Source organism: Eleginops maclovinus, chromosome 19 (genome assembly GCF_036324505.1).
Source record: "Eleginops maclovinus isolate JMC-PN-2008 ecotype Puerto Natales chromosome 19, JC_Emac_rtc_rv5, whole genome shotgun sequence".
NCBI lineage: Eukaryota > Metazoa > Chordata > Actinopteri > Perciformes > Eleginopidae > Eleginops > Eleginops maclovinus.
This window is the reverse complement of record NC_086367.1, coordinates 18,707,939-18,734,680: the sequence shown is the minus strand read 5'-3', so window position 1 is coordinate 18,734,680 and position 26,742 is coordinate 18,707,939. Positions and strand designations below refer to the sequence as shown.

Genomic DNA, 26,742 nt, shown 5'->3' with positions numbered 1-26,742 from the left:
TGTAATAAAATGAATTTCAGAATACATTTATTGAATACAAACAAGGCAGGTGTGAAACAAGAGGCATTTTTTATCTGTTAACCAAGCTAATTTCAGATAAGACGAGCTGCATGTGAACATATTCAGAAATGGACAAAACGGAGGATTTACATTCCAGTGGCTGTTGGTAAAACAATGAATAAACAGCCTGGAGACAGCGAGTCCGCTTCGGGCTGCTCTAATTAGATCTCAGCTGACAAGTTACAGGCCGAACACTTACAGCAACACAAAGCCCTGAATAAGTCCATCTTCCTCCTCACACACTTGATAGGTGTATGCCCGCAGCAGAGCATATAAATTATCATTTCGCTTCAAAACAAATAAGCCAGAAGATGCACCCCGAGAGATATTTGCACTGTCGAGTATTACTTTATCTTTAGCCAATTTCTCACAGTGAGGCCTTAACAGAGCCCGTCAGGACTTATTCTGCTTCTACGTCCCCCCCCCCCTAAACATCGTTCATTTAAAATGTATACCTTTGCATCTTGCTGCCAGCGGTAATTTCTCAGCCTGGCTACGGATTTGACAAAACTAAATTATGCTTTCCATCATAAGATTATCATTTCACCGCAGTTGTGCTGAGAAAAACTGGCTATTTACATAACAGATGCAAGAGTAGCTGTTTGTGATACAGCGGCTGTTACAACACAACCGTGGATCACCTGTAAAGGCATCAACAGGTTCCTGCAGTTATATTTCCCAAATAAAATGTCTTACATTTAAGGTTTTTATTATGATAACACCCCTGCAAATGACAGCCTTGTGAGCTTATATGAGAAGTAATAGCCGATCTAAAGATGCATAGCCGTGTGTTTTAGAACTGGACGTTTATTTTCTTACTTTTACAAACTGTTCAATTATGATACCTGAGGATATTCATTTTCCAGACCTGTTTAGGAACCCTGCATAGGAAGTTAAATCTCCTCCTGGGTGCTATAAATCTCCATTAGCCAGGAGGAAGGGAGGAAAGAAAAATGAAATTAGATTAAGAGAATGACTGTAGGAAATTAATATAAACAGCTACAATATGTTTCAGTATTTACATCAGAGGGAGAAACCGCAGGAGACACTAAATATGAAGAACAGCAGTCCATCCACTGATCACTGTCATGAGTCACATATTTAGTTTATTATAAAATAAACTAGATGCTTAGGAAGAGTTCCTGATGAATATTTCCCGTGATGCTTACTGACCCTCCTTCACATTTGAAGGAAAAGTAATTACTAGTATATATTACATTTCTAACTCCAGTTCACCGCCTCACAACTTTCTCACAAAAAGTGACAACGACCTTCCCACCAGTCAGAAACATTTAAAAACTGCTTTCATTCGGGGGCAGGTGCTTTGGAATCCAGCGTGAAAGGATTTGCCATGACTCTCTCAAAAGCACAACATTTAATATATTTTTTAAATAGCTTTTACGTCTGAAACGGCTTAAAATGACATGAGAACAAAGTGTTTACAAAACAACAGCTTTATTCACAAGTCATTTCTGCTCCATGAAGAATAATTAAATAAGCAGATCATCTCGAATCTATTACACATGATACATTACACTCTATTACACACTTAACCAATGAGATTTTGAGTACGTTTATGATTAAACCAGATGGGGATCATTAGGGTGACACGGGCTGTATATTAAAGACGGAGTATGAGCATTTATCCAGGAACTCATCCACACACACACAAACACACACATCGACAGAGAGAGAGACAGTTCTTAACTTTAAGAAAAAGGGCGAAGAAGAAAGAGAAGCAGCGGACCTGTGCTACTTCCCTTTCTGTGAGATATGATATGAGCAGCAGTGATAGGCAGGCAGTCACTTCCTCTCTGGGTGGCGTCTGATGCCCTCATGCCTCTCAAAGTCCAGCATGACTATAAATAAATGTGTCAAAGATTATGTTGGTGGTGGCTGATTTAGAAACTGCAGAAATGTCACAGCTGGCAAAGATATTCTACCCGACGGAATTCCTTTTTTTTTTTGTGCATGTGCGTGAGTGTGCAATGCGTGTATGGGTGTGGCGACAGAGGCTGGAGGTTGATAGTATAAACTGGAAGAAGCGCTCCTCGTCTACTTGATGAGCTTGTTGGCTCTCTGGTTCGCTTCCTCGATACGATGCCTGTTCATGTCCGCCTGGAGGAAGAAAGAGAAGAAACAGATGATGAATTGGTTGCTATTCCAGTATTAAACCACTCTCTTTCATACACAAACTCACTGACTTTACCTACCTTTTAAACACTTAAAGGTTCCCAGGGGAGTGTTTAAACTCTGATGCCATTTAGCTGGTTTTAAAAGAGTGTGTTTGTCCTGTGTATGTGGAATAGTTTCACACTGATATACAGGAGGCAGTAATTCACCAAGATGAACTGCAGCCAACAAAGACTTCTATGAAGTAAACATCGACAATAATAGGGATTCAGACTCATAGGAAAAAAATAGCTCTTCAAATGCCTAAAACATGTATTTAGTTCAGTGAGCAGCCCTGAATGTAACTTATCATTCACTCAACAGCTCCACAGGGTCCCTTTAACTTGCATTAACTAGTTAAATAGGAAGTGGAAGTCTCACAGAATACACATGTGAATGGTTCTCCTTCCCCTTGAACCAATTCTTTAAAAAAAAGTTAAGGATGACTAATGCATGGAAACCTGAGGCCCAGCAAACATTTGAAATATCATTAATGTCCCACCTTTTCGTTGATGTTGTCGATGTGTTTGTTCTGCTTGTCTATCTCGTTGCCCATGTCCGTAGCCATGTTCTTCAGGTTGCCAAGGATGCTGCCGACCGCGTCAGATTCTCCTCCATCTCGTCCTCACGTGCATCATTGGTTATCCTGTGGATGTAAAGAGATGCGTCTAAATGTGTCAATTGTGAAATTCAACATTTACAACATGCCACTGGCAGCATCAAGGTGGAGGCCCCACCTCTTGATGTAGGGGTCTGAGAGCGCCGAGGCGTTGTTCTGGCCAGCCTGCCCGTTGCGGACGGCCGAGGGCTGACTCGAGACGACTTTTGATCCGTCGGAGTCGTTGTCGGCTCCTCTAAGACCCCATGTGTGCTTGTACTTTGAGTCGTTCTCGATGGACGACACCCTGGAGGAGAAACAGAAAGTCAATATAAACCAGGATATCCAGAGTAGTTTAAATAAAACCTAGAAGCTGGTGTCAACCACATGGCTCTCCAAATAAGCGACTACAAAGCTACTTACTACAGTCACACACAGGCAGTTAAAATAGATCCCCTACCTTATCTTATGGTACTCATCAAAGAATCCTCTTCCCGAATGTGAAAGCATTTTGGGGAGATTTTTTTTCCATGTTTAGAACCAAATATAATCTCACTATACACACACACTGACAGCGCATATTGATGGAGGGGGGTTTAGGTATGCTAAGCACAGAACAGCACACCTGTCATCTATCACATCCTGTACGCAGTCATAAACCGCCGGGAACGCTCACAGATTGTACACGGCATCTTTCGCCAATAAAACAAAACATTTGACAAGCGAACGTGTAAATCTTCTCTCCATGTCACACTCGCTGCTCATGCTGTGATCATGTCAACATCACACTGACAGATCAGAGGGGATTCAGGGAGGCGTTTGGTCCCATGATAAGAGTTGTGAGGACAGAGAGGATGCTGGTTCCTGAAATGTTGTTTTACCAGTTCGCTTCCCCACTTCAGGACTTCCAAAGATGATGGAACGATCCCATACCTTTATGGAAATGCATCCAACTTTAGTTTTGTGTGTTGGACGGCTTTAAATACCCTAATACCCATGAGCATTGGCAGCTGTTGCTATGGAGAGTGCTCCAGGCAAAGGAGCCAATCAAAGAAAGAGAGATTTCAAAAGCACATTGTTGTTGGAGCTGGGAGCACAACAACAAAGGGCCAGTTACTAAATTCATCCAAAGATAATCCAGTGTCCAAAAGAGAATAAATCTGACTGTATAATCAGTTTTATCATCACCATAATCTGTAACTATCAGCAGCTGCCCTGAGGAGGATTTGAGGTCACAAATCTCCCAATATTTTTGCTCACGAGCCGGTACTTTTGGCTTTTAATGAAATAGTCAAAAAAGGGTGTAACATAGTTGGTTTAACCAGGAGTTTCTCGCCTAAACAAGCTGGAGAAGTGCTCCAATAGTGAGTCAGTTAACGTTGTCAATGGAAAAGATAAATGGTATTTCTACATCTAAAAGAAAAAAGGCCCTTCCACTTCACATGAGGTATAAAAGAAGCAAATACTCATGTTTCAAACAGCTCTTCCTGTCTGTTTGCTCCATATTGATCCTCGATGTGAGGATCAAACACAAGCCAGCCACATAGCTGTGCCATAAACTCTCCTGACAAATAAAAGCACAGCACACAGAGAGTGGAGCACAGCCTGAAAACACGGAGCAGCGACGGAGAGGCTCAGCCGCTCGGTGTACCTGTCACAGGGACACACACAGATCCCGCAGCACTTGGAGAGGTCGGTCAGGTTTCTCTCCGCCTGCCTCATGTCCTGGTTGATTTGGTCCATGCCCTTGTCCACATTCCTCAGCTGCTCTGAAACACACAGGCACACACACCATGTCACACTCTTCCTCTGTACAGTAGCTAGGTACATTTTATACAGCAGGAGTCTCTTATTCTTGACTTTGTTTTGACCATCACCTTTACCTATCCGTTTCTAGAATGGATTCAATTAGACTATAATTGTCGCTGTGAGGATTCCTTAATTGGGTTATTGTACAAGCAACAAAAAGGGATAAATACAATAAAATAACGCACATTTCAAAAAGAAGGAACCCATATATTGGACAGTACTTACACTTAAAGCTAATAGAAATGTAAAAGGTATCAAACAAAACACCATTTTGCACAGATATAGAAGAATCGCCCTGAGAGAGCATACATAAACACTAGTATAGGATGCACATCTCATAAATGACTACAAATAACAATTTATTTCCTTGATCCTTCTGTGCAGTACTTACGCACACTCAAACTCAAATATGTCCTATTTAATTTAAATGCCGCCTCCTTCAGGCAAGAGCTGCGGTTATACTGTAACTGTGATGCATGGTGACGGTTAAGAACACACCTTTATTAGCACAGCTTTTTAATACTTAAAACGACTCTTTTTCTGAGTGCTTCGAGTCACATAGGAAGCATAAAATACGTCTTATCCAAGGTAGAAAGATATGAAACGTTTCTTTGGGCATTTCATTCTCAAACATGCTTGTCCCTGTCATTTCTTTACAGCGGGGACTTCCTGAAAAGCATCGCCGTGCGATCCCGACTGAAAATAAAATGTTTCTGAGAAATCAATAACTGGAAATCTGTTGCCTTGAATCTCATCAATAAATCTTTGAAATTCAAAGTTGACTGTAATTATATAATCTGAATGACATCTGTATTGTGGCACAATTGCATCTGGGTAATTCAACAACAACAGGAAAGAAATCTGATTCAAAGTCTGTATATTTTCACATGATTTTTGGTACTTACTTTGAGTTAGTCAAGCAAAAAAAAAAGAGTAGGAATCTTTTGTTGTTTTCCCGGGTTTTTTTTATGAACCATTACCACAGAGAAAAAGAGGACTCTGCATCAAAGCTGGCAGTGTTTTAATATATCTACCTCCTTGCTGGTTCAACATCACGATGGTGTTGATGCCGGTCTGTTTGCTCTGAAAACACAAGAGGCACACAGATCAGAAATAATGAAGGGATTACAGACAGTAACGCATTATAAAGAATGGAAGTAATCAGGGTTGGACACAATCAAAAAGAGTTGTCTGTTCAGAATTTAAATACTGACTATTATTAATTAAAGTGTTGCCACAATCATTCCCTGACACAAGTGCTATGACCATCAGAATATCAAATTGTTAACAGTTAGTAATTCAAGCATTCAAGTATTTTAGAAAATGTTCCTAATCGCCATGCATGGGGGGGTAATTATTAACACACACTCTCCTGTGATCCAAACACAGCAGCAGGGAAGGTGAACGTGTGTCGGTAACAGAGTCAAAGTCTCACCTCCTCCGCCATCTGCAGCATCCTGCGCGTGCTCTCCAGTGACTGTGGATGGATAAACAGCAGGTTTTAGGGAATAATATTAAAAGACAAAGTAAGCAAGTTTAATAAAAACAAATCAAAAGATTCCAAAATGGCAATTAAAAAACAAACATCGCGCTTCAGCTTTTAAGGTCACTGTGTGATGTTGGTTTCTCTGATATTTCTAGACTAAATAATCTATAAAACAGTTCCTGCAAACTAATTGTTTGTAGACTTGGCAACAACAGATGGCAGGTTATTTTTAACGTGGGTTAGCAGGACAACATTCAGTGTATACTACTTTTTCGCAAAAGAAAGTGAGGAAGGTGTATTAGACCAAAAGCCTTTTAGACTACTTTAATTTAGCCCTATAGGCAGCTGTAATTGGATAAATGAATATAGAAACAACAATGCAGATATGGCTGCTCTGTTCTGTGCAATTTGAAGTTAATATTAGATGTTTTTCCGCAGCACTTTGACCGGAGAGTAGTGCGTGTGAGACTTTGATCGAACAATAGCAATTGCATTGTTAAAATGGAACATGTGCAGATCATTTCCCTGAACTGGCAATGCCCTTTTCCCATCATGGAAATAATGTTGTTCATTTGATCAGACCACAACAGGGAACTATCTAATTAAACATCCATTAATTTGGTTAGAGTGACTTTACAGAGCAGTTTCCTACCCTGTAAGAAGCAGAAAGTCCTGACAACAGAAGAAAGCTTATTACTTCAACACGATTCTATTCATTTAGAAATGACTTTGTTCAGCTCTAGAGCTTACATGGCTGTTCCAAATTAGAGAACATTATGTTTATAAATTGTTACTAATTAGTCTTCTAAGATATTGGTAAGATTTGTATTTTCATTAGTTTGATATTTTTTTAAAAGCAGCTTAGTTTTGTGAGTTGTGAGCAGTCCTCTAATGGAGGTAAAACTTTTGTTCAATTTATCAGCAAATTGCTCGACAGAAAATGGATTATAAAAAAACGCTGACATTCATTACAGTTTTTGAGAACAATATTCTTTAGTTCTTGCATTTTCAGTGTGAGTGTCAGCCCCTTTTCTAGAAGATTTATGACAACAAAAATGTTCAGCCGTAGACGGGACATTAAAAAAAATCAATGTCTAGTGTGCCCGATGTCTGGTTGGAGTCTACTGCATTTCGTCCCTTCTCCAGCGAGAACACGCTACATACTACACCTCGTTAGAATCAGCATGTATTTGGGACACAGCTCCATTTTTCCCGTGACTAATCTCTAACTGTGTCACAAGTAATATGTCTGCAGCTAGCACTAAAGTTAAGTTAGCAGGACAAGGACAAATAAAGTTGTTGCTGATCAGGAATGCAGTCAGCTCAGGTGAGCTTACGCCTTTGCGTCTCTATTAATAGCAAATTGTACGGCCAACAGAGCATCCAAAGCAGCAGAGCTCGAAAGTGACTCAGGGCATGACTCCATTGTTCCCGTCACGAATGAAGTGTTAACAAGAGAGCAGGGACCAGATTCTTCCTTCTCTCTGTGTTAGGTTTGCTCTGAATACATTAATCAGCGAGTTGAGACACAGACAAACAAGGAATTGGCGAGATGGATGTGTTGAGCTCAGCCAAGTTTCAGTTGGTCTTGCCAGAACATCATTTGGGTGGATAAACATTAAGTTATGTCTCTAAAAATCCTCAAACTTGGCTAATTAAGCCTGAAATCTGCCGTCTTAGCCAAATTTCCCAGATTGGGTTGCTGGGACGGATCTTTGAGATACGGACAATGGTGTGGTATTTTTATCATTGTTTGGGATGGCTTAAATGGAAGCAGAGCGAGGCGATGTTCATTCAGGTTCCAGAAGGCGACATGCTTTTTAATTCAAGTGCTATTCTAACACAGAGAGTCCAAAACAAATCAGGGGTAATAATTGGCCGCAATATACCAGAATTATAAGAAAGTAACACACAAACAATGCCTTTAATTAATGTTGACACAATGTGTGGAAGCCATTGCTAACTTCAGGACATGGAAACAGCCTTAAGATAGTCCTCCCAACAACAATCTTAAAGCTACATCCATCGCTGCCCTGATACACTGCTTGCTATTCTATGAGTGTTTTAGGTCTGAGTTGTTACCCAAAGAGTGTGAAGAAGGGTTAGCAGAAGGACCCTGCCATGCCAGCAGCGAAAGAAGGAAAAAGAGAAGGAGGTTAAGTCGGAAAAAGAAACACACAGAGAGAAACAACGCAGTCGAGAAGAAAAAAGTAAACAATTAGTACAGTCAGAATTACAGGAAGATGAAGAGCAGCTAAAAGCCCGGCGAGAGTAAATTCATTTCCCTCCATTTGAATCAGATGGCTGATCATACGGGGCCCTGGGGTGCTGATGAAACAATTATCTCCTTGATAATAAAACGCTTGGATATAGCTGACAACATTCAAAGCGTCAAAAGCGCAGATGGGAAAAGGGAGCTAAAGCTAAATTGGGCGTAAAGCCTCACACACACGCACTTCCTATTAATGCGTGGCTTAATAATCAGCAGTGAACACAATGAATCCAATTACCGACCCTCTGCTCTTTCCATGCTACTGAATATTTAAGCGACCCCAGGATTACATGTGCCTGTTATTATGTTGCCCTACTGACGCTTTTACAGCCAGGCCTAAATGCTCGGCCTTCAACGTGGTCATGGCTGAAAAGAGTTCATCACAAAATGTATAGTCTTGAGCATTTTCAATTAAGGGATTTTTTTTTATACTATAATGTCTGTATGAGGTTTTATATTTGGATAAAAAAACAACTTTTGTTCAGAGCCAGGCTAACAGTTACCGCTCCTTTCCTAGGTGCTATGCTAAGCAGCTAAGCTAACCACCTACTGGCTGCTGCTTTACAGTTGGAGATATCATGATCAATTTTAAACTGTTCCCATAAATTCTCGCATCATTTACTGAACCTCAAGAACATCCCATTGTCCTGATTGCTTGTGATTGTTTTTCCCATAATTAGCATGCGTGAAGTACTCCTTTTTTGTCTACAATCAAAAGGGATATCCCACCCAAAATCTCCCTTTCCAGAATTAGAAAAAGGGAAACAGTGTTTTGTAAGTTGGCAGAATCATAAACAGTCAGGATGGTTTTACCTTTGAAGAAAAGCACAAGACAAACCTAATGTTTGCATGTTCAGTTCATCCTCTGTGCATCGACTAAATGTAATACAATATAAACACCATGGAGGTCGAGGAGAGAGAGAACCAGCAGTTTTGTGGAGCAATGGCGTGTCTGGATCGGACAGGGTTCAGTATTATATTCAATACCTTTCTTTGTATTCCCTGAGTTCCTCCCGCTGGCCAAACATTGGGATTAATTTCGATCTAGATTGACATTAAACGTTCATGAATATTGATATGACTGTTGGGACTAATGTCGCATTGCAGAGGGATGAATCTGACATCTAACAGTTACACCAATGGATTTGTTTGTAGTTTTTTTTCTAATAAGTGTTCAAGAGAATTAGTCAGAAATGATTGACTCTAAAAAGAAAGTGTTACCTAAAAAAAAAAAGGTAAGAATCACTACCATAGAAACTTCTCAAACATTCCTGCCATTAGGAAGTATCACTATTGGAAATACTGATTCATACTGACTCGCATACAGATGAAGATAGAATAAAGGATACGTGTGTCCGTTTGTGCGTGGGTGTGTGTGTGACTCAGTACCTCATCAGTCACTTGGTTGGCCCTCATGGACATCTCCTCCACGGTCATGTCTTCCATTTTGCTGCTGTCCTTTTTGGAGGTTCCCCCCGTTGCTCCGAGCTCGATATTCTGTGGCCTGAAAGAGAGGCGGATTTAGAAAGATCACATCAGTGGGCATCGACTGTCATAAAGCTCCAAGACTCAAACAAACCTGAGCCCCAGCTTTACTGTAGGCAACTATAAAAAGGAACTCTAAAGCTGTGAAAGACCCAAAGAAAAGGACAGGGACTGAGATAAAGTTAGCTTAATTGATCAACAGATAATTCAATGTGAATGAGATTTGTTTAATTATGGCTAACCGATACCTGGTTTGTTTTCTGGAGCGCTATAGTGAATCAATATTTGGTAGTTTACAAATTCTAATAATTGTTTTTGAATAAACACAACACATAACCCACCATGTTTGATAAAGATCCTTTAAGTTAATTACACATTTCAGACTCAATATCTATACAGCATTTTCCTTTTGATAAACCTGAATACAGAACGTTTCCGAATGCCCTCAAACACTTGTTTTTATTATGATGAACTTGTTAGCACGTGTTCATGTGAGAGGGAAGAAGGAGATGCAAAACATAAACAAATCAGGCTATTTTCATTCCCCTGGAGGAGTGTTTGCGATCTGAACTCATAAAGGATGCTAGCTGATAATAAAAAGGAACAAAAATGAAGATCAATGACAAAGCGAAAATATCTCATTGAAGGCGTAGAGCAGTTCCTCTTTAGTGTAAAGCGTAGAGGAAACTGTTGGGGAGGCTGGGGAATCTGAATCACAAGAGTCAGGAAACTGGAGCACATACGTTAAAGATTACAACACTTTAATTCAGGGGTGTCCAAACTTGAGGGCCACATACAGAAAAACATACAAAGGGCTGTGCCTCTCACTAGAGGTGTGAAAATAAAAAGCCTACATCCCAGCTCTCCATAGGGTTTCATTTATTATGTTATAAAAAGTGTGGGCAGCTCATTCCTTGAAACAGAAGCCTCAGATTGCGTATAATAAAGGGGAAAAGGAAGGGTGTATTAAGCTCACTATGCAAATAAGTTATTTGGATTTATTATCAGCTGACGTTTTAGAAAATCTTTTCAACTTGATTGAATTTATTTGAATTTGGGCTTAATAACACATGAGTACTAGTGTGTAATATAGCTTTACATCATTTAATATATTTAAGAAGTACAATACAAGAACAAGCACCAGTTTCAGGTGTGCACCGTATTCTATGATACTTTTTGAATTTGGTTAGTGCCAATTCACAATGGACTACGGACCGCAGTTGGCTCCCAGGCCGTAGTTTGGACACCAAACTTGATTTAAAGTCATCATTAGATTTGAGACATACACAAATAATGGCCACTAAAGGTTAAGTGTAAAGAATTAAATAACACAAGACAACATTTTTGGTAAGCATGTAAATGTTATTACTCCCATTAGTAATTACAAATGTTAAAAACAATAGCCCTGCTTTAAGTATCAAATGTGGATACTTTGAATTCATATTTTACAAAGTGTTCACACTTGCGTATCGTACCTCCCAAACCAGTATTACCAAATGGGATTTTTTTTTACACAATGAGAGATCTGTCATGCTCACGAGGGCTTCATGGGGATTGTGTAACAGCAGAGGCGATACAATCTGCTTCTTAATTGGCTAAAGAGCAAAAGGGTTTGCAAATGCACTGCTGCTAAAAAAAACAAACAATTCAGTTTAGCTTTTGTTCCTCAAAGTGAAATAATGGAGCCTTAGAAGTTCTCAGTTAATGAATCACAAAAAAGGGACCTTCAGTTTGAAAAACCCCCGATACTTTAGTTATGGGCTACAAGTGATTTCATGTGACTTCCTGTGAAACAAACTCCCACAGTTAATCACATTAGGATAAATTGCATCCTCATTTAATAGCTCCATGCAGGGTCTGTGTTCTGATTAAAATTTAGATTTCATAAGCTTGCACAAGATGTACCACAGCAGGGCGGGCATGATGTCAGGAAGTGTCGCTGAGAGGCTTTTACTGTTAACTGGCAGCAGGAAGTGCTCATCGTGGTTGACCACTATGGGGTACTTGTTGTGCAATTTGGTTCTTAGTATATTTTTGAGTTCAGACAAGGTACAACAAAAGAGGAGTGGTTCAGAATAAAAGCCCCTATTAGAAGTAAGGATTGGACGATTATCAGGATTATGTCACGTTATCCTGGCCAGCATTTTGGGATTCCAGGTATTATCCTGATAATCCCTCCACTGACAGATGAAGCAGACAGGACTTGAGCAATGCTATAGGTGCGGTCTCACTGCTTTTTAATCCATGGAGATACATTCTGATCACAGCATGATCCGGGCAACCTTGCAGAGAGGTTTAGCAGATCAAATCCAAACTATATCTGATTTGTGCATTGAGTGATCTTCCTGCAGCCCAGCGTCACAGGGCGCTCTGAATACACGGGTGTAATGTCAGCCTCAGACAGCCTTTGGTGCACAAGGTAACAGGGGATAAAGATCGTTGAACGCAAACAACTTAAGCTTGTTTTTCTGTGATGCAGAAACATTGTACGTTTAAGCAAAGACGTGGTTAGTCATATATAAACCACAAACTCTGACTTAATTTCTGGGTTTTTTTTAAAGTTCAGGAAACAGCTTTATTCTCTTCTTCCTCTCCTGTCATCCTCTTTCCTTTAAAGTTCAAGCAGCATTACTGCCTTTCTAAATAATCCGTGAACTTTGAATTCCCTTTCAAACCTGCAGCAACCACACATCCTGAGATAAAGAATAAAAAAGGGAGAAGGGAAAGTCTACTTGGCAGACAGTTCAGATGATTGAATGTTGTTGACTCTGCTTATTTTGCAAAGAGGGCACTTGGTTCGCACAGGCTTGACTGCTTTTCTAACCGATTATTGGACTTGGCAAGATATTGATGTGTTCTTACCACAATAACAGTGGAGGAGGACTCATTTACGCATAATGCTCGCTTTGGAAATGCCAAGCCACAACAAGAGCAGATGAACATGTCAAGAGTTTCAACAACAAGTGCCAGTAAAGTGTAAACCTCTCTATCGCTGAATATTGATCTACCCTCATGAAAAAGTGATGAGCAGGTTACAGCCAAGCCACACACGGATAAATACTAGAACTGTTTATTCCCTGAGCAATTTGAGCCCATAATAAAATAACAGGAAGCCATATGTTTTCACACCCGATAACAACACTAGACTCTGACACCGCTGTACATGTGTTCACAGCCACCAGAAGAATACATTAGCCAGCCTACAGGACATACCCATTCATGTTGCAGCTTCTTCACAGCCTGTTTCCTAACACAACAGCTCAAACAGGGAAGCACATTTCTTGTTCTGCCACCCAAACCTGTTCCTCCAGATGTGACTGCACAACACACACTCACGTCTTTTCTTATTCCGATCATTTCATATGCATATCCTCCAGCTTAATCTTTTTTCACACACACACACACACACACACACACAAGCTTAAAGGCTATTTTTTTTTCAACAGTTCTTCCAACACCCTCTCCTCATTGATAATATTTAAGGTGAAGTGTGAAATGTTTTGGGCAGGGCACTGATAATGCTGACCTAACGTTACAATAACAAACAGCCAGAAGGAAGGTCAATGACATCATGCTGTACAGGAAAAACCTAAAAAAAACCATGACGTTTTATTTATTTTGCAGCATTATGTGGAGGGTATAAACACATAAACAGTTTTCACTACAGCTGGCAATCATATTAGAATAAATAGGCCAAATATTGTTAATCATTTCCTTGGTTATATTTAGATATATGTAATACTGTATCCGCACACATGACCAGAGGGGGAATCACATGTTGTTCTTAAGTAAAAGTAAAAGTAAAGTGTAGAAATACTGCGTTATTCAAAATGTTACTCAAGTAAAAGTACACAATATTAGCATCAGAATATTCTTAAAGTACCGAAAATAAAAGTAGTCCAGGTGTAACTAAAGTGTCATGTAATAGTTGTCCAAATCGGCATAGTAAATAAAGGACTTAAAACCCATGAAGTGGGGTCAAATAACACAAATTACCTCTGTTTTCTAGAGAGGTAGAAGTACAAAGTAGCAACAAATGTCAATACTCAAGGACAGTACAAGTTCCTCAAAATTGTACTCAAATACAATACTTGAGTAAATGTACTTAGTTACTTTACACCACTGCACCTGACCTCGGTTATCTCAACAGCAGGGGAATACAGTAAAGTGCTGAGAAGGTATTTAACGAGGCTCACTTGATGAACAGGTGACTTTAGCTTGAATAATACAAGGGGAAACACACGCAGTGTCCCACACCCATGACACCAGCGTTGTGACTGTAAACTCCCCAACATAACACTTTTAAACTGAATTAAAACAAGTTGAAAACGACAGAGAACAACGCCGAAGAGTCTGTCAAAGCAGATAAAGTGTTCTTACATTGTCTGAAAAGTTCCTGTGGTGTTGTAAGGTTGGTAAACAAGGTAAAATCCGTTGACAACTCGTTAAAGTAGCTAACGTGCGGCTACCCTGCTAGTTAGCTACTTCCGCTTTCCTGTCAACTGCCACAACTCAAACAAGTATGTTGACAGGGAAAAGGGAGAGAGATATTTGTGTTGGGAGTCAATACTTACAGGTAACCTTCCTCTTGTTAAAAACGAGCTGGTTACTCCTCCTTCTTCACGATATGTGTACTTGGTAACTTCTGGATTCCTTCAGTGGCTTCACCGTCTGGCCGTCCCGAAGTTTGTCGCGTGGTGCTTTTAAGTGCTGTCGGAAATATCGCGATTTCCCAAGCCGAGCCAATGTTTACATCTTTCATGAACTAGGAGGAAGTTAGCAACTAGGCAATGTTGCAGTACTCAGATCTTCTACTTAACTAATAAGCAGCACTATTAAGGTATACAATTACTCTATTGCAATGAAAAATGCTGCTGTCAAATTTGTACTTAAAAGGACAAAAGTAGCACCAAAAGTAATCAATATGAGAAACCGCCCATTGGAGAGTAATTATACACTTTATATCAAGCATGTATTATTGATGCAATACTGTAATGCCACAAATGGGAGGTTGATTTAAAATTGAATTGCATTATTGCGTAAACATGGTAATATGTTTATATTTTAATTTGTTTCTTCTTCGTGTGTCATGTTCCTCCCACTACTTCCTACTAGATTAGTTAGAAAAACCTAACTCTGCTGCAGTTGTAGCATATTATAACAAACTTGTTTTAATTAATTACGTGGCCTTATTTGTTCGGGAAGTTGTATTTCGAATATATTCTCAGAGGAAGGAGCTTTCTCTGAGCTCTTGAACGCAGCACATGATCGTGCGCATGTCCTGTCATATGACTCCAGAGGAAAAGAGGCGCTGCTCATTTTCCCCACATGAGTGCAGCATTTACCCTTCACCCAGACCTCCCCCTCCCCTTCCCCCCTCTACTTTACATGAAGATAGACTGCTGCTGAATATTTTTTCATAGTGCTTCTGAGAGGTGCTCTGAAATACGAGCCTCTAGCATTGAATCTGCTGTGTAATTCCCAAAGTTTTATGGTTTAAACCACCAAAGCCCATTCAAGGTGACTGCAAAGACACCGGGCAGAGTGCCAGCCAAGATATCAACTGACAATGTCTAAAAGCCAAGTGTTTTTTTTTTTTACTCTCTCGAAGGCCAGCTAAATATTTTTCCCTGTTGGGTCACCTACCGCCTAATACCTACAAGCTGAACATCTCATAACAATTCCTAATTTGCACAAGGGATGCTCCAGGGATGCCCTCGTCGAACTGCACACTGTGCCTGAATGGTGCCCAGCTCTTTCTACCCATGTATCTTTTATAGAGTCTACATAGCATGCATTATTCAGCAATAACACATGGTCCATCTGGACTCCTGTGAGCGTGTGCCTATGTATGGGTGTGTGGTCCATAGTTAACTTTCCTGCTGTGCGATTTCACCATTTCACGCCACATCCAACAGTGCTTGAAGAGCTACGAATTAGTATTTCCTCTGTAATTACAATTATAATGTGAGTGTGTTTGACAGGGGATGTGTGTCTGAGGGAGAGCGAGAGAGGGGAAGGAAGTAGAGAAAAGGAAGAATAGAAAGTAGTCAGAGTAAGAGAGATAGATTAAGAGACTGTCTAATAGTGACTACAGATGGCACGTTCAGGATCAACCGCTTTCATCATGCAGCTCCTCATTAATAGAGACGGGAGCGCTGCCCTAATTCCATAATTCCTAAATCATGCCAGTTAGTTGAATACGAAGAGACAAAAATACAGGGTGGAGAGGAGAATAGATTAGCCTATAGCCCGATAATGTGTCAGCGAGAGCGAGAAATCAACACAGAAAGAGATGAAGAGAGGAAAAGAAGGGAGCGGGGTCGCCATCTGCATTTCCTGGCATTTCTTTTTGGTTGTTGCCAAAACCAACATCTTATAGGCCAAATTTGTTCTCGCCAATTAATTTCCCACGTGTACGCCAGCCAATGAAAATAGCTGCAATAATCAGGTGATTAATAAGATCTAGCAGAGAATACATGGGGATAAAACAGTGTGTGTATATGCATGTGAGTCAGTGGCATAGCCCAGATCAGCAGTTTCCCATGATTTGAAGCAGCACATCTGTTCACTCCTGGCTCTGTTCCAGTCAGATCACACATCCATCTTTCCTCTCACAAGGATTGAGACACGGGAAGCTTTTGAGGCCTCGCTTGATGGGGCTTAATTTTACGTTGGGCCAATTCCACTGGTACCTGATACTTGTCAGGGTGAAGAATTGGCTGACCAAGCGTGCGTTTCAATATTCACAGATAATTTCATTCCCTCGTCTCCTTTTCACTGGAATCTACTCTTCCTCCGTTTGAATTGAGCTCCCATATGAAGCAATTTGATGGAAACCAGAGACATCGATAGCCATTAGCCTGCTTTGCACAGGAGGGCCAAACACGGACAGCCAAGGTTCATCTATTATTCATGCACCTCACTTTTCCCCAAAAACAACGTTTCTGATATTCTTTTTGCACCGCATGGCCAAAAGCGGCAACTCAGTGGTTTCAAATAACGCTTTCAGAACAGGACTGATAAATGTTTCAAGCTATTGCACTGGCCAATACAAGCCCTAATGGGGGGTAAGAGTCTATTGTCTATCTGTCTATTCATGTCTGGATCTAAGGAAAACCTACTGAGCTCAAAGAGGAGAGGAAACATTTAAAATTCAATTTTTGGGACATTAAGCTTTTAGGCATTAACATAACTTAATGGTTCCATGTCTCGCTCAAGGACATCTGACTTTGATAGACATATAATTTTTGGCAAAATGGAGAAACACTTTAAATGATAATACCGTTAAAAGTACTACATAAAAGCTCTACATTAATAAAACTACAGAAATATAATTAAAAAAACTAATCAAAAGTAAACTGTACGTTCTGGTTGAAGTTTTCACTTAATATTTGGAAACTCCTCTAGTTTTTAGAATAGAGATTCGGCCATTGATACATTGAACTAATCATGAGATGATTAATGAGTGTAAGAAAGAAACATAGAGCTGCTTTAAATAATACAATATTACCTCTAGGCCCTTAAACAGTGATTCAAATGAAACAGGATGAAATGTGTAGAGGGTAATTCTGTTTTGGTTGGAAATCCTCACAACTCATAAGTCAACATTCTGTCCAACTGCACCAAATATCCAGACTTAGCAGAAGACAATACAAATCATGCACATTTCTATTCACTGTATGCAAATATTAGGAGTCAAGCACTTCAAGATGAACAGTTTCTGGTGCTAATTCTGCAATGAAAATTCACTGCATCTGAAGAGTGACAGGTGCCTCAACTGAACCGTGTGGTCACAATCCCAAAACGTTGGTAACCACTGGTTAAATCATAAACGTGTGTATGTTTAACATTTTCACTTAAGAAATATATTTGTTGGCATTAATTGGAGCGATGAAAGTGAGAGGCAGACTGGAAATGCTCGAATCAAACTGGAGGTAAAATGACACAGATGTGACAATTTCGGGTACTAAGGACCTCACATCATGTGTTTCTTTAAGGAAAATCTGAAACGTAATCGTAACTTTAGCTGTAAAGTCAATTTAGTACAATATTTCCCTCCAAATGTAATGAAACAGAAAGCACACATATTCACAATTGTATATATGTACAGTATTTGAGGAAATGCGCTTGATTACTTTCCATCACTGGAAAGCAACACTGCTGGAAATATGATGGAAACAGGAGAGGAAAGGTTATCAAGCTATTCAGCCTCCATGTTGTCAGCCGCTCAGATTAGCTGTCACATCACTGAGGGAGAAACAGCTGAAGATTGGAGAGAATGATTTCATCTGAATAATTTCATGCTTTGACTGGCAGAACTCAATGCTCAGCATCCCAAGACCTTGACGTCAGAGGAAGATAGACTGAGCGAAATAAGACCAAGGTGTAGTCTAATAGATGAATACAATCATGTGTCCTTTGGGAAGAAAAACAAAAACCAATCAAATGAAAATTAATTCACATTTCCGCCAAAGAAATTCCACTCACTTGCGATTATTTTTCGAGTAGACAAAAAAACAATCTTTATTTGTGTGTTTCTCTCCTCGCTCTGACTTCTGTGTTTACTTTTGACTGACTGACTTTAATGACTGAGGTCAGCTCCCACGAAAACATCACAAACAGAAAAGGAGACAAACTCATACATGACGCTCAGACCTTGGAGGCATCCTACCACTACCAACCATGGATCACAAACCAGAGAAGAAGAACGATAGAAGGACAGCATCAGTGGAATAGAAGAAGAGAAAACACATTTTTTTTAATCTTCCACAGGCTATACCCCATCACTGCATCCCACACAGGAGTAATTAACAGTGATTTTAAATGCTACAAAAATAAGATGAAACCGGGAAGGAAGTGCTTCCCCTTGTTTGTGTGTTCTTGTGTGTGTTTGTACGTGTGTGTATGTGCATGCCATGTATTTGTAAAATGTCTAGATCTGCATGTGCTTTTTCTACAAATGCCTGTATGTGTGTGTATCTGTACAATGGTCGTGTTTATGTATGTATGTGTGTGTTCACAGTGCTTACTCATTATGTTCACTTCCCAACATTAAAGAAGTCTCAGTCCCATGACACACACACACACCTTCTCCTCCGATCCCTCTCTCTTTGTGCAGTTCCCTTTATAGTCATGTCCATAAATGCTCCAAAAAAATCTCGGAGGAACCGTCCCATTGTCAAAGACTGTGTTCGTGTGCTTGTATATGTGGGTGCATGCGCGTTTTTGTGATGCTACCACACAAACACACACACTTCGCCTCATTTGCCACAGTCTATGTGCTTCCCTTATTGGTTTAACCCTCGGACCCAGGACCAGCTTCAGTCAGTATTTATGTCCAGTGTGATCTAGCCTGGGCTCTGAGGGCTGATTTCCAGTCAGTTTCACCCTGTGGGTCCATTTATCTCACGCCCAAGCTAATCCATCAACGACCGAAAGCCAGACAGAGGAAACGGTGTGAGGAGAGAGGTTGATTTTTTCCTTTTTTTGATGTCTGAAAAAAAAGGGAGAGCACGAGAGCAGTAGCAGGGTGTTTCTGATTTTCCCCCATGAAAAAATATATCATCATTACAAACGAGATCTGAAGGTTTCACAGTGGTCATGCAACTTGAGTGTCGCCTCCTTTTGTCACCTGTTCGTCTTCGCTTCTCTCTCCTCCTGCCCGCCCACGCCATCCCTCAAGAAAAACCCCCGAGCCAGTCCGAGACAAAGGTACTGTAAGTGACCACAGTCATAATAATACAGAAAGACAAAGAGGTGGGTGACCAGTGGTACATTCATACATGAAAAAAGTCATGGTTCCAAAAGTCACCCGACCCAATCGACATTAGTCAGTGCTGAAGAACACCTGTGCTAGCCAGGCTGTGATAAATGCTTTGTTTAGAAACATGAATAAGACAGAACACATCCCACCTGAAAATATACACCTCACCCAACCCACCCAGAACTACACACACCCCACCCTCCCTCTGAAACAGGCTATGATTATACTTGTCATTTTAAATGTGTATCGTCTCAAAAAACCAAATCAAACTGTTTGCTTTTATAACACACTGCTGTAAACTGAGTCGAAACACATATACCATTACATTTCCCATATGGCCGTTGTTATTTAAATCCGTGCCCACATCGTCTACCCTTTCTTTTTTCTGCAGGCCGGGTCACTTTCTTCCTCTCCGCCTCTACACGTTCGCTCCGGTTCTCACTTTAGTTGGACCAGGTCCAGGTTGTATAGAATTCCAATTACAAAGCAGGCTTGGCCACTTCCAATTCTTGGTTTGACGATGGGATAGCAATGTGAGAAAAAAACCAATTTTTGTGCATCCAGGCCTATCGCTTAATGCATCCTGCCATTATTGGATGATAGGAATTGCGCTGGAACGACAAGTTTAATCATAGCCGCGGCTACATCTACCCCATCAGTGGCCAAGAGTCAACAGACAAATCAAAAGGACCCCCTGATATGAGTGCAGAGTCATTCCCCCTTGTGTTTTTCAGCTGAGTCGCTGTTCCTCCCAGACTTCAGGGATCAGGGATGGAGCGCAGCTTCCCACACATCTGGAGTCCCAATCCTCTCAGCCAGGCCTGGGGACAGTGTCCGTGGCTGGGCCACGGAGGGGGCTGGCAGTGGGGGTGGTTGGTGGTCGTATAGAGGTGGAGGTGGGAGAAGGGGAAGGAGGGGACGGAGACAGAGGGCTTCCCTGAGGGGTGGTGGATTTAGAGGGACAGCCAGCCCAGCCCAGCGACCCTGGGTGGGAGCTCCAGGAGGAGAGGGTTAGGGGTCACAGCCAGGAGAAGACTCCCAGGAGCAGAGAGGCCAGAACAGCTAACAGGGCCACGGACCCTGGTCTCCGGCACGGACCTCCATCAGTCAGGAAGGGCTCCGGAGAATCATATCCCGACCCATCTGAAACGGAAAAAGAGAGAAAAGCGACAAAACATCTGAACTGAGAGGGACACACTGACAGACACCAAGACAAGACAATCTAAAACAAAGCGACTAGAGGCGGGAGCGGGTATACAGAAAGACAAAAGGGTAGACAAGTGGAACTATTACGGGGAGGAAATGGAGTGACAAACCACAAAACTCTCACGCTTCAAAAACCAGGAAAAAGACGACAGAGAGGGATGAGGGGAGAGGAAGTGTGGGAAGACGACAGCAACTGAGCTCTGCAGGGGGTTTAACCAACCTAATTACAGTTTAATCACAGAGACTCCGAATCTGGAGCAGCTGACACACACACACACACACACACACACACACACACACACACACACACACACACACACACACACACACACACACACACACACACACACACAAAGAGACACATCCTCTCACACACATGTGCAACCGCTCCCAGCTTTGCCAGTGACAATATTTCACAGATGAGATGGAAGTTGCATGTCAGACAGATTTGCTTTAAGAGCACAAAAAAAGCTGAATCTCAAAGAGGAGCCACGGCAATGACAGAATAAAAGAACGTATGGTGTTTCAGTAATTATGGAGGAGAAGAGATTTTCCTTTCCCCCTTAGCGAGAGATAGAATGATCTGAGTGTGGAAAGCTGCGAAGGCCGACTCTCATCCTTTTTTACGAAGCTCTTCAAAGCCGTGTCATTATCTAGGGAGACGTGTTGCGAGCCAGGTTTGATTCTTTAGTCGGGCTTAGGTTGGAAAACTCATGAGGAAGAATCCGCCTTTGAGAAGTCTTACAGGTGGATTTTTTAAAGATTAGGCAGGTGTAAGTGGATATGCCTGCCACAATCTGCTCCCCATGTATGCTATGAGTTATTTTTGAACAGCAATATCACAGGCCAACACTGTATGAGCACTGTTAGAGGAAGCTCCAAAGAGTATATCTTATCAGGCTGTTCGGAAGAGAACACTCTTTCGCCTGACGCATAAGGAGAATTTTATTAAGAAAAATATGAAGTGTCTATTATTAGATTAGGCTTCTACAGTATAAGATGGGTTTATTATTAGATTTCTCTCTTGTTTCTTGTGAGCGAATGCAGCCAGCAGCGTTTTAACGGAGCACTTTCAGCCTGCTCTCTTTCTGCAAGGACAGAAGGTCTCCCTCACACCCACTGTGATGTGATGTGATTTGATGTGAAGTGCGTATGCCACTTTGTGCTTTTGTGTGCATGCGCCTGTGTGTGCGAGTGTGTGTGTGTGTGTGTGTGTGTGTGTGTGTGTGTGAGTGTGTGGGTGAGTGAAAGGTGTTAACGTGTTGCCTGGCCGGTCTGTGAATCAGAGCAGAGAGTGTTGCCGGGGCATTCTATCAGACCTCTTATTCCCCTCTAATTTTACTTTGATAGCCAATCTGGACCTATTTTTGCGCATGGGACTCTATGTGTGTGTGTGTGTGTGTGTGTGTGTGTGTGTGTGTGTGTGTGTGTGTGTGTGTGTAGTTAGAGTGTTACTTACCTGGAGGTCTGACATACACCTTCAGCTTTAGACATGCTCGCCCCACGTGGTTTGGGTGAGGAGACGCTGTTAGAAAAGCAGAGATTGAAAGAGGAGATTAGTTGAGATATAAAGCGATTTGTGCCTCTGATTGAACCCCTGAAGTAATTTAACACTTTATAAATGTGATAGTAGGCTCATTATCAGGTGGGGGCAGAGACGCTGGTGTAAACATAGCACTCTGACATATTTTTTAAAAAGATGTATGTCTTTATGAATGAATGAGGATCAGATTTGGGGTCTGAGAAAGTATTTTCAGGGTTTATTATTGAGAGACAAATGCATTTGTTTGGGTATTTCCTGGTATTTGTTCACAATAAAATACCAGCCTTATACTTTAGGTCACCTAGCTAAATGCTTCCATCCGTTCAGTTGTTATTTTAGTCAAGTGGCGCCTGTTCTCAAACTAATTTGATACTATTCGAATTACCACAGAACAGCGGACACAAGCTTAACCCTGGCTTTTTAAAGGCCGCTCAGGAGTCTGACAGGAGGGTCATAGGTTGTATTCCCAACTAAAAAAGCGCCGAACAAGACATCGTAAGTTAATCACAGATAAATTGGTAATCATTGTTACACGGATAAGTTATATTTTTTTCCTTCTTGTTAAATCAGTAATTGTCAAGTGAAGTGGAAGGTTGCTCTTCAGTTACTTATTCCACCAACATCTGTCACAAATAACTGTTGATTAAAAGTGCTGTCGATAGCATTTATAAACCTGTATTAATCATTGCAGACATCATTTTCATATCTTGATGATCGACACAAATTAGACTATTGGCAGTAATGAATGACAATATGTAATTTTGAGAAATATGCTTATTAATCCCAGGATTCACTTGCCCGCCGTTTTTACATTTGAATGATAAATCTTAAAGCACATCACATACATAATGTAATGACGGCAAAAGACAAAGGAAAATTGATTAGAAAGACTACTGTGTTGTTTTTTTTGCATGTGCCATAAATAAGAATTCAACCACTGAATCTGAACCAGTGACACTCAATCAGGATAAACAAATGTATAATATTATACCTTCTAAAAAGTAGTGGAAATGATGCTTAATTTAAAAAATACACTTGAAAGAACTTTTAATGAAGAGCTTTTTAAACACAACTACACTTCTGTAATTGAAATAAATACGTCAGAGAGGGTAAATCAGGGGAAGGTATAATAAAGAAAGGAGTATCTTCATTTATTCAACACTCTTTTGTCATAATTTGACATAAATGCAGTCATTTAAGCAGCCTATTACTTTCTTGATGACATTTATTGCTTCAAGCAGCCGGAGAGTTTCTTATTTTCAGGCCTTTTTTAAGTTCTCTTAAACCCATGCTCCCCGAGCTCATGAGCTCCCGTAAACATACTGAGCTCTTCAGGCTATGTAAATAAGTCTTTGAGGGATCAGCCCGCACACTGGGATTCAGTCACACTCACATTCATACCTAGGGGGAAATACCGGCTCTTCCAATCGACCTGACTTGAATGTCTAAGGAATTGGAAAGGAAATGCATTCAAATTCCCCACAGACGACTTCTTGCTGTGAGGTGACAGTGCTAACCACGGAGCTACACCGGCTGAATGTTAAAAAAGTGATTCAGACTTCAAAGTACAGTAAATGAAATTGAATCGGGTTTTAGCCTCACTTGGCTCTGATGTGAAATAGAGCTGGAGACCTTAAAGCAGATGGTGACCAAATCTTTGACCGCTCGCGCATGCTGGGGAGCGCACAGACAGATACACACACACACTGGTGCTTGCAGAAGTGTGTGTGGAGACCTATTGGCCTTTTCCCTTGTGGAAGTCCGTATAGCCAGAGCCCCGTGTGACCCCGGAGAGGACCATCATCAGGATCTGCAGCGCACAGGAAATAAATCTGACCCTTCCTCTGCCCTCTCTTCCCTCTTTTTCGGTCCACAACTACTCCCTCCCTCCTTCTCTCTGCCCTTCACCTCCTTTAACCTTTCATGCCTTCCCTGTAGCCCCCCTTCCTTTGCCTCAAATTTCTTCAAATCATCCACCGAGCCTCCTTACAGCGCCCAGAGAAACTGTATCTTGGTCACCTATGAAGCCTGGCAAGCTATGAAACAAACTTTCTCTCCTGCTGCGTCCCTTTGTCCTGTGTTACCTACTGTTTCACTGACAAATGGCTACATTTTAGTGACAAAGAGCTTAGTGGAATGAGATCCCCCGTCCCCTTTATCCACCCGTTGTTTCTTTTCTCTGTGACCTCTAAAAATGTTGACTTTTGTCATTTTTTAAAGCCTTATCAGCTCTCTCAGTGCCTCTGTTCCCCAGCACATCCACAATCCAGCCTCCGCTGAAAAACCCATTGAGAATCGCTCAACCTCATCAGATGGCAGCTGGGAGAAGTAAGGGGTGGAGCAGACCTGTCAACATGTCAACCTCATGACAAAAACACACACCAACGGGCACAGACACGCACGCGCACGCACACACACACACACACACACACACACACACACACACACACACACACACACACACACACACACACACACACACACACACACACACACACACACACACACACACACACACAGGTTTGGCCACAGATAACCATTACAGATCGATGATGTGTTTTTACTTCGTGGAGTGTCTGCAAAAAGGACACACACTCATATGAATGGATGGGTGGTTAAAAATGTCAAAATGCCTCTGCGGTTCCACATCATTACAGACCTGTGCGTGCATGTGTGTGTGTGTGTGTGTGTGTGTGTGTGTGTGTGTGTGTGTGTGTGTGTGTGTGTGTGTGTGTGTGTGTGTGTGTGTGTGTGTGTGTGTGTAAGAGCTAGTGAGGGACGGTGAAAGACAAAAACATTCGTGGTTGTCAGTCAGGATGATGGACATGGCCTTTCACGGACTCACAATCGCTTGACAACTGACCCCACAACCAGTCCTCCCCCCATAACACAAACACACACACTCCAATCTTGTGGACTACACATTCCCCTCAGGGGTCCCAGAAATACAATGCTATAGTCAGCAACTATACAACTCTGGAGGGGCCCTGTCCATCCTTACTGTAGGACATCGGGTGGCTGTTATCTTCGCCTCTTTGGCTCTGTGACTCTCGCCTGCTGTGTCTTTGTGTGGACAACAGAATGGGGCAAGAAGCATTTGCAAATACTAAGTGCTCATTAATAAAAGTAAATAAATCAAATAATGTTGGAGGGGACTCATTAAATATAAAATGAAAAGAGACTCTTTAAATTGTGTCACTGCATTAGAAGAAAAAACTGAATCCAGTGTTACAACAAATTGAATTAAAGCCCGTCCCTATATCTGCCAAGGAATATATTTTTTCGCCTTTGCTGATCACTCCATCCAATCACCGAATAAGGACAGTATTACTGTAAGGTCAGAATCTGTACCCAAGGGCAAAAAACTCCATCAAGAGACATGTCGCACTTGTATGCCGGCCTGAAACTGATGGAAGAGGACCCTTATCCCATTATGTGTCACGGCGAGAATGCATCATCTCCTCCTGAAAAGGTTAAGGTCAGCTGTCAGTCAGCGGTGCAGCAGAAACACAGCTGGGGAATGAAGGGACCAGCGCCGAGCTGCACAGCGGCTGAAATGCCAGAGGATCATTTTCTATGGGCCTCATTTTGAACAAGATACCAATGGCAGGTCAGGTTGGGAATGACTTCCAGAGAGTTGACACAAAACTAAACACATTAAAGGCTAAGAGTGAACCTCTTAAATTGAAGAAAGACATCTAATTAAACGTAAAGCAGAGAAATAATGAACTACAATAGGATGGCTTTTTGTAAATGAGTTTCACTCCTCAACTGGCAAGGCGGTCCTTACCAGGCAAGTGGTAGACTTAATGCTTTGTTGAAACACCTATGCCTACTTCTCCTTACATGTGCTTTCTTCTGATTTTGTGAATTATGACTGTGTTGTCTCAGAAGAGTCATTTACTTTCCACACATTCTCCCTTCTGGTGTGCCGCTTCAAACAGTCAAATGTTTTGTCACAAGCCCAGCAGCTCTTGCAGCTTCCACGGTGAAAAAAGTGTCACTTCGCTGTGAGGCGACAGAAAGTTTAGGCATTGACAGGAAAGCTTTTGAAAGTTATTTAATGTGCTTTGCTGTGATTACTCACTGATCTTGCACTAAACAGTCCGGATGGGGTAAATCTATCCCATCCATCTGGCACAGCGAGCGGTTGAAAACAATGTTTAAGAGTAATTTGAAGCTACTACTTGTCCCCGTGCCTGGTGTGGTGAATGGTAGCTTTTTAACTGTTCAGAAAAACAGTCTCAGGGGGTAAAGCCCATCTGCGATAATAATACATCACTTGTTGAAGTGAGCAGAGACATCAATACAGCTAATATAAAAATGATTACAAACTACGCCTGGT

General features: G+C 41.3%; 2 protein-coding genes across 2 annotated transcripts in view; both read right to left on the bottom strand.

Annotated features, from left to right (window-relative positions):
• Positions 1 to 10: 10 nt before the first annotated feature.
• Positions 11 to 14,450, bottom strand: LOC134881482 (synaptosomal-associated protein 23-like). Its single transcript, XM_063908858.1, is given in 9 exon segments — positions 11 to 2,178; positions 2,735 to 2,835; positions 2,838 to 2,878; positions 2,970 to 3,137; positions 4,482 to 4,599; positions 5,674 to 5,722; positions 6,075 to 6,116; positions 9,787 to 9,901; positions 14,263 to 14,450. Coding segments are annotated over 9 exon segments (699 nt in total). The 5' UTR covers positions 14,265 to 14,450; the 3' UTR covers positions 11 to 2,115.
• A 3,942-nt stretch (positions 14,451 to 18,392) lies between these two features.
• The window catches only part of efna2a (ephrin-A2a), a 71,034-nt gene continuing 62,684 nt past the window's right edge, over positions 18,393 to 26,742 (bottom strand). The window contains exons 3-4 of the mRNA XM_063908207.1: positions 22,314 to 22,379; positions 18,393 to 20,791 (exon numbers count right to left, since the gene is read on the bottom strand). Coding sequence (XP_063764277.1) covers positions 20,667 to 20,791; positions 22,314 to 22,379 — 191 coding nt within the window. The 3' untranslated portion in view covers positions 18,393 to 20,666. The remainder of the gene's footprint in view (positions 20,792 to 22,313; positions 22,380 to 26,742) is intronic.